The 14,093-nt window shown below is 36.9% G+C and overlaps 1 protein-coding gene across 1 annotated transcript in view; it reads left to right on the top strand.

The window, feature by feature from the left end:
* LOC129428891 (SEC14-like protein 1) overlaps positions 1–14,093 on the top strand; it is a 29,666-nt gene that overhangs the window by 1,198 nt on the left and 14,375 nt on the right. Inside the window, exons 3-5 of the mRNA XM_055185272.2 lie at positions 11,795–11,944; positions 12,157–12,288; positions 12,378–12,506. Coding sequence (XP_055041247.1) covers positions 11,795–11,944; positions 12,157–12,288; positions 12,378–12,506 — 411 coding nt within the window. The remainder of the gene's footprint in view (positions 1–11,794; positions 11,945–12,156; positions 12,289–12,377; positions 12,507–14,093) is intronic.

Here is a 14,093-nt window from a genome sequence, read left to right as displayed (position 1 = left end):
GCCTCTTTTCATGTACGCAGTAGCAAAGCAGCATCAGAAGTGTCTTTCAGATTTTGTATTGTAAGAAAAATGTTTTTTATGTATAGTGGTTCCAAGAAAGTTAAATATTTAATACAATACCAGTCAACAAAAAGGAGTGCTCGATGGCCCGTGGCAAGCCTGTATCATGTTCATAACAGTTTGAAAGGAAACCTTTCAAAGACCAGTGCTACATCATCAGAAGTTTATCATATGTACGCGTTTCAGGCCTTGCGAATTTAAATATTCGAGTTAGGAAGACCTGAAACAGATCTCAATTTTGTGCAGACATCAAAAATGTCGAAGCTTCAGCTCGCAATGGTTCAATGTTCAAATATTGATAACTTTTTTTTAACTTGACATATCTCCCATAATGCCATTGATTCTTCTTGTAAATGTAAACATTAAAAAAAAATAATGTGCATGCCATGTGTAACAGTATAATGGATCTCTAGGTTAGGTCTTAAAGTTACAGCAGCCCAAATAAACTTTAAAGGACAAGTTCGGTGTTTTGCACTTGGAGCCCTGTGTTCAGATTGTTTGTGGTGAAATAGAACGGTTTTGACTGAATTTTCGACATATGCGGCTGCCCTGAGAATTTTCGCTTGTTTGCGTTTCACCTCACAGCTCTACAATGGGTTTAATGGTGCACTGGAACAATCCTTCCTAAAATGCACTAAACTTTCATTTACAAAAACGTGAAACTCACCGAGTGGTCAGGGGTGTTCATATGCTCACACAAAAATCGCTGCAAAAGATGCTTTCCAACAGGTGTTTTACCATTCGTTGTAAACTTGTGGACCTATTTTTCCAAACGCCTCACACCCGTACATTCTTCCGCTTAGAGCTTGAATAATAGACACTCCAGCCCAGATGGTGGCGCTAATCCGCCATTGCCAATTGCAAAAATAGAAACAAAGTTCCCAGCGCGGAGTAATACCGTACCTCACAGCACATCTAATACAAGTCAATGGAGTTGGCAAAAACTTCGATAAAACATGTTGGAATGCGTATTTTGCAGCGATTTTTGTGTGAGGATACCAGTGAACACCCCTGACCACTCTGTGAGTTTCACGTCTTTGTAAACGAAAGTTTAATGCATTTAAGGAAGGATTGTTCCAGTGCACCATTAAACCCATTGTAAAGATGGGAGGTGAAACACAAACACGCGAAAATTCTCGGGGCAGCCGCATATGTCGAAATTTCAGTCAAAACCATTCTATTTCATCATAAACAATCTGAAAACAGGGCTTTAAGTGTAAAATACCGAACTTGTCCTTTAAGTTTGTTATTTTACTAACATTAAAAATAGAAATGTACAAAGAAAACAACACTTACTCTTCTTGAATGATCCAGTTTTGTAACTTCAGGATTAATCTATATTTAATTAATAAAGTGAAGACTAGGGCTGTGCAAAAATATCGATACAGCTAACTATCGTGGTAGTTAGCTGTATCGATATTTCGATCCCTACTATCGGTATTTTAAAACCCATCAAATCCCTCCGTGTGTGTCAAACGACCTCCTCCGCTGCTGTAGTTGTCACTGTCCAGTTGTCTGACATATACGGCTATTCGGCCAATGTCTCAGAAGTTAGAGGAAGTGAGAAAATGGCAGAAAATTTTAAAACACCTGTAGCTTTCAGAGAGCTGCAGGTGTTCAGCTCTATTTTTTTACATTTTTGATTGTATCGTGATACATATCGTATCATGACCCATGTATCGTGATATGTGTCGTATCGGGAGGCCCTTGCCAATACCCAGCTTTAGTGAAGACTAAGCAGTATTATTTTATATTTTATTGCTTGATTCAATTTCTATACATGAAAATTACAGTTCTGTTAGATCAATCTGAAAATCCTAAACAGCGCTTTTTATTTTAGTGCTTTTTGTGGTGGGGGGGGAAATGGGGCCAGTTAATATTTTAAAAAAAAATGTTGCATTGAGGCCTGAATTACCCCATGGTTTGGTTTGGGTCAGCTCACCTCACTTTGGCTTGGTTAGCTTTTCCATCGAGTTAGTAACACTTCGCAGTGGGAGGGATCCTACTACATCCCCATACATTCATTTATTTCTCAGTCTGCCTCAAAATTGACCACCACAAAGATGTTTGCGTAACGTGTTTATCACTACAATCTGTATCACATGACAGTTTCTCTACATATAATGTGCATGTGCATTGCGAATGTGCCGCTACAAACTGCAAGTCTAAAAAAAAATGGTATGGTGTTACTGGTTCTCAACCTGTGGATGTTTTTCATCGCTATAAGGGAGTTTGGGAACTTATAGCAGAGGACAACATGTTTGCTCGAGAAAGCGCAAGCTAGCACTAAGGTACAGCTAATCTTTACATTATAGCGATGATGCTGGTAGTGACGATTTTTTTCAGACCAATCAGTGATCTATGTTTTTTTTGTGTCACGTTTGTTATCAGCTCGGATCGCTTGGAACCCCAACCGAGGTGGTACGTATACGCTGACCCGACCCAAACTAAACCAAACAGTGGGGTACTATGCAATGGAAAACCGTAAATAGACGACAACTTGCATAGTAACATGAGTTTGAATGCGGGAGGTTTTTACAGATATGTGGATGAAACTGCAAATTAGACATGTATGCGTGTGGTATAAGCATATATAACTTTTCATTTTATTTTTTAAAGTTGTAATTTTTGAACCATGCTTGAGACAGCCACAACATAGGACAGGTTTGGGATTTGGTTCAAATATAAAATAAAAACTGCTTTGTTGTTAGATTATAACAACAATTCTATGTTCTAAGGCTTAATGTTTAAGCATTTAGTGCATTTTAATTGATTGCTGTAGAAATTATTGTTTTTTTTCTTTGTCATGTCAACAACCATATATTTAATTATTACCCACATGTTGTAATCATGATGATTAATGTCAAAGTATTGAAAACATTAAACATGTTACATCATATCTGCACACTTATGATAAGTGAGCGCCACATGCCTGAACAAAACTCTTTTGGACTTGTGATTCATTTAAATGCCTCTGATTGGCCATTACATTCATGTACTTCGCAGACATGACTGTAATTGGTTGTAATGCTCACCGCTGCAAAACACTGTGTTAAAGAAATCTTTGAACACCGGGCTGATCTAAATGTTTGGCTGTCATTATTAAAAAAAAATCTAATTGTGCACGGGCTTTCCCGCTTATGTTTAATTTAGGCTGCATTTCTGTTCATGTTCGTGGTGTATTTGTTTCAAGCCCAAATTCATTTCAGACCCTGAGACATGAATGGTACACTCTTAGTGTGTTAAAATGAATCCACCCATCTCTGTGTTGTTATTATTGAAACAACACATTTTGTGTTACTTTTATTAACACAACCTTTTATCACAAAGTGACACATAATGTGTTCAAATTACACATAATGTGTCAAAAGCTTAACACAAAATGAACACATCCTTTCAAAGAGTGTAACTTCTAGCATTAAAGGACTGCAATATGAACCCAAATGCGCATACATGTACAGTAAGATAGCTATTTATAGATAGCTGTTTGCTCCAAGAGTGCATTTAAATATAGGTCCTACAGACCCCCCCACTGCCAGGCTTAAATATTTGCAATGATCGCAAATAATTCTGTTTATTAATGTTTCAGGCATGTAGTGTTGTGGCTGCCAGAATCTGCTTTTCTGGTTTAGACTGAAGCCATCTCGTGACTCACGAGTGTATAATGCTGTTGCTTTCTTTCTATTGTTTCTGGTTGCTTTCTTGTGGGTTATTGTTTTTGTTTGGTTGGTTGGGACAGTCTACAGCCCTTCCTTAACACTCTGGGGTCCACAGCCGTGCAGGCGCCGCAACTTCTTCTTTTTTAATCACTGTGCAAAGAGACTTTACTGCTGAGCAGAGAGATTACTGCTGATTTTGGACATGCATATATGATTTATACATCATTTAAAATGATAAAGTGTCCACTTCCAATATAAACAAAATGTTGTGCTTTTTTGCAAAATTAAGATAATAAACATCATGCATGTTCTGTTCTCTCTCAGTGAAGTCCTAGTTAGTCCTGCTGTACCGGATTTTTTGGGGGGTGGTAACTGTGTGCTGGTCTCATATGAGCAGGATTGTAATGATAGTCTGCTTTTAAAAAAAGACTGAACACTATTAGTGTTGGGCAATATTCTCTATAGTAAGACCGTCCTTACTATGGTCATGACCACAACCTTATTAAACAAGATGCCAATCCGAAACTCGTGGGCAAACAAGCCAACTATCGTAATAAAGGCTATTGTTATCGACAATATGTCTGACTATTGTTGATAGACTAATAATTGATTATTAACAAAGCAATGCTTGCGCAAATCTCTCTCGCATCTATAACGTATGTGCGTGTCTCTCTTGCTCGCCTCTTATTTTGCACGCACGTCACTCTTTCTCGCATGCACCTCTCTCTCTGTCTATAATTGAGTGTGTGCACACAGGAGACTGTTTACATTACATAACATTTAGTCATTTAGGAGACGCTTTTATTCAAAGCGATTTACAAATAAGGAACACAATAGAAGCAATTAAAACAACAAAAGAACAGCAATTCATAAGTGCACTTTGATTTGTTTTTGTTTTTAAAAACAAAAAGATAAAGATTAAAATCGCAAAAGATATTAAACTCTGTATTAGTAAGTCAGGTGTTGGCAGATAAGATTGGTTTTTAGCTGGGTTTTTTAAAGATGGCAACAGAAATGATGACTGTGTAAATGAAGCACATTTTATATTTTTGAACTTGGACCGCTGTTAAAAAATCAACAGTAGACGTTCTGGAGGGCCCAAGCGCTTGGTATAGGAGGAAAGCGGTTTTAAACACGAAATGTGAAGCGCCCCTTATTCATCAAAGATATTGCCACTCGTGAGAAGCACCAATCAGAAGGGCTCCCAAAATTTAAAAGCGCTTTTGATAAAAAACAATGAAGCATATGTGCTTGGCCATTTCGGTGGGTGCTCAACCCCCGGAGCACCCACGGGAACAGCGCCTAAGTGCGTGTTTATTCATGAATATCAGCTGACGTCACTCACATCTCAAACTTGTCTTTTGCCATTTTGGGTACCTGAAGTGGTCGCAAAAGAACTAGAAGCTATGCCTTCAATATGTTGTGAGCATCAAAATGCTATTTTTACAACACTAAGAAGGCTCGACACATGATGATACTTTGCTCAAAGTATCATCTGTGTCTCTACACGAGAACTCGATCATTGAGAACATTGTTTGTGTACACAGAGTTTACTAAAAAGAAAGGTTTTATACAACTGACTGGTTGTTTTGGTGTCCGCTCGCCGCCATCTTGACAGTCAATATGTATCGTTCTCCGAATGTGACATAAGGAGGGATGAGAGTAAAGATGGATAGCTAGTCCTAAAGCATAGTTCCATATAAATGCACGGATAATTCGTTGTCTTGTCGCAAGTGAAAAAACAATATTGACCACCTAGTTGAAAAAGGAGCCGCATCTGCGATTCATTCATTAGGCTTCGGAGTTGGATTTTTTTTATGTCTGGCAAAGTTGGCGAGTGGACACCAAAACAGCCAAAGTCAGTTTTTCAAAACCTTTCGTTTAGGAAACTCTATGTACACAAACAATGTTCTCAGTGCTCGCGTTCGTGTGTAGAGATCCAGGTGATACTTCGAGCAAAGTTTTAAGTTGTGTCGCGCCGCCTTAGTGTTGTAAAAATAGTGGTAGTTCGGTAGGAGCGGCCAGTCGCTGGAACAACGCCTCAGGGATCGTGTAGGCATCACACCCTAACCTAGATATTAGTGTTACAGTAGCGTTTCTTTTCATGACAGTCGAGCTGCGAAATGTTGTCTTAAGTAGCCATTTCACGTATCCATAGACAGTAAAAGATAAAAAAATCCATAAATCGTAGCAAGCTAGCCAATGCTAGCCAATGTCAGTAGCCTACTGGTACTCAGTAGGTACTCAAGATGGCAGCAGGCAACTGGAATGACGTAAAAGGTCACATGAGTGATATTCATCAATTGTAGGTAGCACTTCCATCTGGGAAACAACAGTTCAAGTGAGGAACCTAATTGGGGTTATAATGTTTCCAGCCACACTGAAAACCTCTGATGGTGTACTGGTAGTTCAGATTGATGCTTTTTCACAAGAGAAAATATCTTGTCTCATTGTTTTACCCTCAAGCCAGCGGGTCATCAGTGATATCAGTTGCCCCCCTTCCAAATAGAGCACTAACTCTGAGTGTGCTGGCCGTATGCGTTCACACGAACTTGAAGACATTTCGCTTGGCAAGATTGCACTTTGTACTTTTCATAGTTTCTGACGTGTCTCACTTCACCACCGCGACGGCCTCATGACAACAGTCACAGCCATAGCAAGCACTTCTGGAGCAGAGTTTTAATGCGGGGTTTTGAAAAAAAAAGAGGACAAAGATCCGCAACAGTAAAAGTGTTAGAGAGACAGACTTGCACGTGCATCACATTTAAAATTGAGAATGCAAGCATCGTAATGCACCGAGATTCCTGAACCCTTGACATTATAACTGGAATTTAATTGTAAGACCAGTGACGATTCCCATCCCTATTCTGAAATGTGAAAATCCTCTTCATCTTCAATATTTTGGCAGAAGCCTTAAGGTTTTGCTCCAATATTGACTGGTATTTAAAGCTATTCATTTTCCTCTTCACCCTGCTCAATGCCCCAGTTCCATTAAAAAAGTAGCTCGAAAGCATGTGCTGTCACCTCCGTGCTTCACTGTGGGCATAGTGTTCGTTTGGTGATGTGCTAAGTATTTTTCGTTTGTGGTCAGAAAGTTTGGCTTTGCCATCTCATCACAACATAATGCATTATTCCACATGGGTTTGGGAGATTGGATGTGTTTGCAAACTTCAGCTGGGTGTAGATTTTTTTATTTTTTAAGAAAAGGCTTGCGTCTTCCCACCCTCCCTCATATAGCCTAGATGAAGAATGCGGGAGATTGTTGTTGCATGCGGGGAGCAACCAGTTCAACAATTCTTTTATTGTTGCTGTAGGCCTTTTGAAAGCCCTACCGTGCCAGTTATGTTATCCCATAAGGTTTTGAGGAACGTACTGTTCTTTTTACTCTCAATGTTGTGCCAGATTTTCTTCACTTGTTGATTATTGTCTTTACACAATTTCATGATATAATCAAGGTTTTGGAATTTTTTGTAACCCTCTCCTGATTAATATTATGATACAACAAGCTTCGTAAGCACGTGCGAGAGAGAGAGAGAGAGAGAGATAATGTAAGCTAGTCATTTTTGGATATTTAAAAGTAAAAATCTTACATATTGTGCATATTTAAACTAAGCTGTTTGTTTTTCTGGTTGCTAAGTAAAAAAAGTTTGAAATGGTGTGCTTATCACTGAGCCATTCAATCGCAGTGCAGGAAAGGCGGGACAAATACCACACAAATCAAATGGCACATATTACGGTCGATTATACTTTTGCGTGGGACCTACGCAAAAGCCTCCTACGTGGAAGTATAAATCACACTTTATTGTACAAAGCGTATGCATGAATTGCAATGCAGAAGTTAATATATATCTCTGAGAGTTTCTATTTCTGACATCCCATTTGTGGATTAAGCACATTTTGTGAAATAGGCTAGTTACTTGGAAAGTTTATTTTTTATCATAGCAACCAAAGCACCTCAGCTCTCCAAAAAACAATCTCTAGGGCACTTAATCAACTTTCAGAAGAGCGCCTGGTGTTTTTGCTCATGTTAAAATGCTTTGGTGGACACATGGCCTTAAAGTTATTTTACTATAGCTTTACAATCAACATCTGCAGTACTGTAAGTTACCACGATTTGTGATTGAGATCCAAATTGGGAAGTCTGAGACTGTTTGATCATCCATAAATGCTTTAGGAAATAATAGCCCCTTATTTCAACACCGGCACTATTTTATGCATTATTCATGTTTAAGCTCAAATGCTATTACGCCCCACAGTTTGATACACAGGACTGTAGGTGTTTAAATAATTTCTAACTAGTTATAAACAGTCTTGGTAGTATTTTTTTATAAAATACATTTTTTATGAAAAACGTTTTATTTTTTTACTAACCAGAGATCTACAATTACATTATCTGATTGTATGTTTTTGCTTTGGAGTGATACTAGTGCAGTACTTTTGCATCATGTCACCTCAACCCTAATTGATCAGTTAGGCAATTAGGTCACCGTTTACGTGCATCGATCACACATACCCACCCCTGTGAATGACATCATCATTAGTGGCTAAAGTGGCTAATTACTCTCTTAACAAGGTTGTTACTGCGTACTGGGTTTTTAGATTAGCTGAGTACACAGTTTGACGTCATGGTTTAGTCAGCATGGTTCACCGCTCTCTTCTGAATAAATCCGTGTGCACAGTCAGACTCCCCTGTCAGTCAAACCGCATCTGGGACAGAAACCTGCGTTTTAGTGATAGGGCTGCTTAATGGCCTTAATATTAATGTCAAAAGCATTAAATACTGAGCCTGAACACAGTATTGTGCTTCGGAAATCATTTTATAAGTGGTTTTGATTTTATCTTTATCATTTCCTGAATGTACGTTTTGTATGCGTACATTCGTTTTATAAATCACATGTGGGCGCTTTTGAGAAATGATCGTAAGATAAAATTTAGGACGTTTTCTACGCAGCATTTTATAAATGAGGCCCCAGGTATTGTTGTAAATTGTTAAAATTCTGGAAGATTAAATACATAAAAATGTACTTACAAATGTTGCAATAGCAGAAATACTTACCTTTGGACCCGGTGCAGAGTTTGAAATACATTTTTTTTTAGTAGGTAGCAATAGTGTTCCCAAATATTAAAGTTAGGAACACCAGCAAAAATGTAGGAGAAAATTATAGGAGCTCCACAACTTCATAATTCTAAAGATTTAAAGATTAAATTATATGCAACATATTGACTTGTGCTTGGCCCATTTAAAACCTGTAGATTCACATTTAATGTTATTTTAAATTATTTATTTATCAGATTTTTATTTTCACATCACATTTTTTTTCTGTTTAAATTTTTCTGGATTTTCACTTTTATTTTCTTTAATGGTTAATTACATTTCACTTATCAAACAGAATGTGTAATAAACTGAATTCATTAAATGTGATGATTTATCTTTTCTAAAATAATTACATAAAAAACATTACTTTTCATAAAAAATAGCATTTTTATTTTTTATCAAAGTGCTGCATAACAAACTTTGTTTAAATAAAAAAATGAAAGTACAAATCATTTGAGGTTTAGAATATTACTTAAGAAATAAAAAATAATTTAAAATCATTGTTTTTACTTTTTTTAAAGTAGATTTTACTATAACGTTTCGAAAGAAATTAAAACAGGTCGCACCACAACAATCATTTGCATATGTGACAGTCCACTAATTTTCTGTTGTACATAATTATTTTTTAATTTTACATATTATTATTCAGTAGGTAAGTGTGTCGGGAGAGATATTGCTTTTGTGTACATATTTACTAGGGCTGTAACGATTAATCGTGCAAATGCGCGTTTTCTCAATGAATGAATTTGAATGAACTACAGTGAAATCCCAGCACATCCCAAAGCCAGGGCACGCTCTCGTGCAGAAACTACCTTTGTGCCACAGAAGTAGTAGCATTACAAACGCTATACTTCAAATTGTTTTGGATATTTTCATGATAATAAAGAATATTTTGAATGATTGTGTTTGCAAGACTGTTGCTTTTTTAAAATGCATGTTATAAACAACTCCGATGAGTTAGATTGATACGTACAACCGGCGCAACGTCATAGAATGTCTCTAAACAGGTTCACGCCCACTTTTGGGGGAAAATAAACCAGACCTTCCATTGACTTCCATTCAAAATAGCGAAACAAAGCAACGCTCGTACACAGCCGGCAGGCGTAAATAACTTATGAAATCACTCAGATTAAACATGTTGAGTAATTATCTGTCCACTCTGCCTGCCATAGAGTGCGAAAGATACATTAACACATTTAATTTGGTCAATATAAAAACAGCGTCAAATTTGTGTAACAACGCTACCTATGGCCAGAGGTGTCTTACCCGGACATTTACTCGTACCTCATCGAGTCAACAGGGAAGCAAGTGAATGATTTTACTTCGTATTTGAAAGTTACTTCATATTTATATATTATGTCTTTATATTTAGAGTACTGAGTGCACTTTTTCGTCCAGCCATACAACTAGCCTTAATGACATTCCAGCAATCATAGCGTTACACAAATTTGACGCTGGGAGAATGAAAGGGACATGTTTTTATATTGACCAAATTAAATGTGTTAATGTATCTTTCGTGCTCGATGGCAGACAGGGTGGATGGATAATTATTCAACATGTTTAATCTGATTGATTACATAAGTTATTTACGCCTGCCGGCTGTGTGAAAACGTTGCTTTGTTCCGCTATTTTGAATGGAAGTCAATGGAAGGTCTGGTTTATTTTCCCCCAAAAAGGGGCGGTGACAAAATTTACAGTCAAGTTCCCGGATGTGCCGGTAGTGCGTATAAGCACTTCCTACTGACCAAATGCCATAGTACACGCACAAGCTGTGCATGAAACACAGAATCGCAACCATTTTTTTAATGGGACACACGATTAATCGTTACACCCCTAATATTTACGCATGAACAGTGTGCTACATAGGCTACGTTTATAGAGACAACTTTATGTTTTGCAAGTTTACAATATAAAATTGTGTAGCAGGATTTTGTTGCAATCAAATCTATGTGAATAGCTGGATACATTCAACAAAGTTAACTGATAGATGGTCAACATATGCTCAGCTGATAGATTAATGATTGTGCAATTTAAAGGTGAAGTGTTTAGAAAAACTCGTGTTTCAGTGCCTTGTTAAAATAAAATAAAATGTCAAGGATTTTAAAATGGTGATCAGTGTTGTGCTGTGGCAAAACGATTTCCCCCCCAAACTACCCCCGTTTGGCATAAAAGCGAAAGATAATCCTGCCCCAAACGGAAATGTTTTTTTTTCAACACCATAGAAAGCCACAGTGTTCACAATCTTCAAGTGACTCTGCAAATAAAACAAAGAACAGCTACTTGCCATCAAATAAATGTCACATTGTAAACCGTGTAAGTGTTGTATACATAAGCAACCACTTCTTGTAGTGTATTGACCTCTTTGACAGTGTCCTGTGACTGATCACATGATTTAAAGCGTCAGCAAGAGCTCTTAAGTATTTTCATGAGCTGATGTGGAAACCACATTATTTGTTTAGACGGAGTAAATATTGGCTGGTGTACCTTTGGCTCATTTGTATAGTTGATTTAACGTATGTGGCTTACTTGGTAGCCCAGTCATATGAGCTGCAGTACTCAAATTAAAAGATAACACATTGTGAGACGCATGCATATTTTGTGCGAGTTGCTGCATGTCAGCACAAGTGTAGTGTGCAGTGTGGTTTGACAGATTTTACAGAAACTGTGAAGTGCATGAGACATATACAGTCAATTTTTTTATAAAAATGAAATCAAACATGTAATAAATATTTTGAGCCATTTTTTTAGTTTTGTAGTGTATGATACCATCCAACTTAAATCTGAATCTTTCGTTTTGCGGAAGCTTGTTTTATTCTGTTCATACTTAAAAAAAAGTCTAAATGTAGTTTTAAAGTTTTTAGACAATATTAATTCTAACCAACCTTTTAAGTTGTATTCTGTATAATTAAACCAAACTCTCTAGATTAGTCTTTAATCTCAATCCCTTTTTTAACACATCTTATTTTGATTTCTGTCATAGGCCTACGAGAGAAGATTCCCAAACTGTCCGCTGATCCCCATGTTTGTGAACAGTGAGATCACCAGTGAGGTCCAGAGTGATGATGGTGCGACACAAGTCACTGAACGCAGATGTACTGTAGATGTGGACGCCCCTCGGCTTCTAAAGAGGGTATTTCATTTCATCGTAAACTGACACATTTGTGCCCCATTTCATTATTTTTGGCAGTACATTTTTCACAACTAGTCGTTTGAAGTTTCTATACAGAAAGTTCAGTGTACAGTTTTCTGACTGCTATGGCTTTTTATTGCCTCTCAGCTTGTTTTTAAAGGTAAAAAAGCAGATGCTTTGTGATGATAATGAGACTTTGTATCTGTGTACAGATAGCAGGAGTGGACTACCTGTACTTTATTCAGAAGAACTCTCTGGACCGCCGACAGAGGACACTGCACATAGAGGCGTACAATGAGTCCTTCTCCAGTAGAGTCATGGTCACTGAAAACTGCTGTTACACGGTCTGAACACATCTCTTTTGCTCTGGGTGGATATGTGGAAGCTGATTAAACTAAAAAAACATCCTAATGTTCATTTGTTTGTTCCTCAGGTTCACCCAGAGAATGAGGACTGGACATGTTTTGAACAGTCTGCCAGTATGGACATCAAATCATTCTTTGGCTTTGAGAGCACTGCTGAAAAGATCGCAATGAAGCAGTACGCTGCCAGTATTAAAAAAGTATGTGGACTTTTTATTGTTAATTAGAACGTGACCCTAGCAAGATTCAATCCTTATTCTACATGAATACCAGCAGTTAATGGGTCTCATTCACTAAGCATGTGTGCGCACAAATTTGTTGGTGGAATGTGCATACAGACGTTTTGACCTACAAATGATTTAACAAAAACTTTGGTACTAAAACTTATTTTAAATGTATGCAAAAACGTAAGAACAACTTAGACCACACATATGCAATAATCATGAACAAGAAAAAAATATATATAACACAGATATATATATATAGACCCCTTCAAGGTTTGTAAACATTGAATCACTATCGGGTGCGTGCGCAGCATGGGGTCAAACTGTTCATACCATTTAGGCTTTCTAGTTTAATCTAACAGGGCTGAAAAATGATGACTTGCCTGAAATGAAGTAAGCACTACAAACACAAGCCTCTTTGATCTTTGCATTGTCCTAGTCTGCACGTTTAATTGCTTGCAGCCACAGATGTTGTATTTTTTGTTTTTGAGATTCTGCAGGAATCGGCAGACCTGGTGCTATTTTTAAAGCCCACGACGCAAGCAGGCATTTTTAACAATACCAAATAATACGCAACTCAATCTGCTGTAATGACTTTTGTGACCCCGACATGTGCAGTGGTAACCGCCTGTGACGGGAAATGTGAAGGTGTCCATTATAGGGTTATTTTTCCTTGTTCATGAATATTGTGCACGTGTGGTCCAAGTTGTTCTTGCGTTTTTGCATACATTTAAAATAAGTTTTAGTACGAAAGTTTTTGTTGAATCATGATTTGTAAGTTTAAACATCTGTACGCACATTTTACAAACAAATTTGTGTGGATGCATGCTTAGTGAATGAGGCCCATTGTTTTTATTACAATATTTATTGATGTTTATTTATTGTAATATTTATTGATTTTTATTTATTTTAAAGGGGACATTTCAAGACTTTTTTAATGTCAAATAAAACTTTGGTGTCCCCAGAGTACATACTGTATGTGAAGTTCTAGCTCAGAATACAATATAGATAATTTATTAAAGCATGTTAAAATTTACACTTTGTAGGTGTGAGCAAAAATGTGCCATTTTGGGTGTGTTCTTTAAAATGCAAATGAGGTGATCTCTGCACTAAATGGCAGTGCCGTGGTTGGATAGTGCAGATTAAGGGGCGGTATTATTATAATAAAATCCCCTTCTGACATCACAAGAGGAGCCATATGACCTAATTTTTCACATGCTTGGAGAGAATGGTTTACCAAAACTAAGTTACTGGGTTGATCTTTTTCACATTTTCTAAGTTGATAGAAGTACTAGGGACCCAATTATAGCACTTAAACATGGAAACAGTCATGATATGTCCCCTTTAATATTTATTAATTTATTATTTTAATATTTATTTGGTTTAATATTTATAGACTTATTTATTATAATATTTGTTTTATTTCAATATATAAATAATGTTTAATTTTAATAATAATGTATAAATGGCCTTATTTATTATATTGATTGATTGATTTGTTGATATATATTTATTGATTTATAAAATTAAACATTTATATGTCCATTATCCCCAATATTGTGC

The sequence above is a fragment of the Misgurnus anguillicaudatus genome, chromosome 19 (assembly GCF_027580225.2).
Source record: "Misgurnus anguillicaudatus chromosome 19, ASM2758022v2, whole genome shotgun sequence".
Lineage (NCBI taxonomy): Eukaryota > Metazoa > Chordata > Actinopteri > Cypriniformes > Cobitidae > Misgurnus > Misgurnus anguillicaudatus.
The sequence above is the reverse complement of the archived record's forward strand: the minus strand, read 5'-3'. Positions and strand labels throughout refer to the sequence as shown.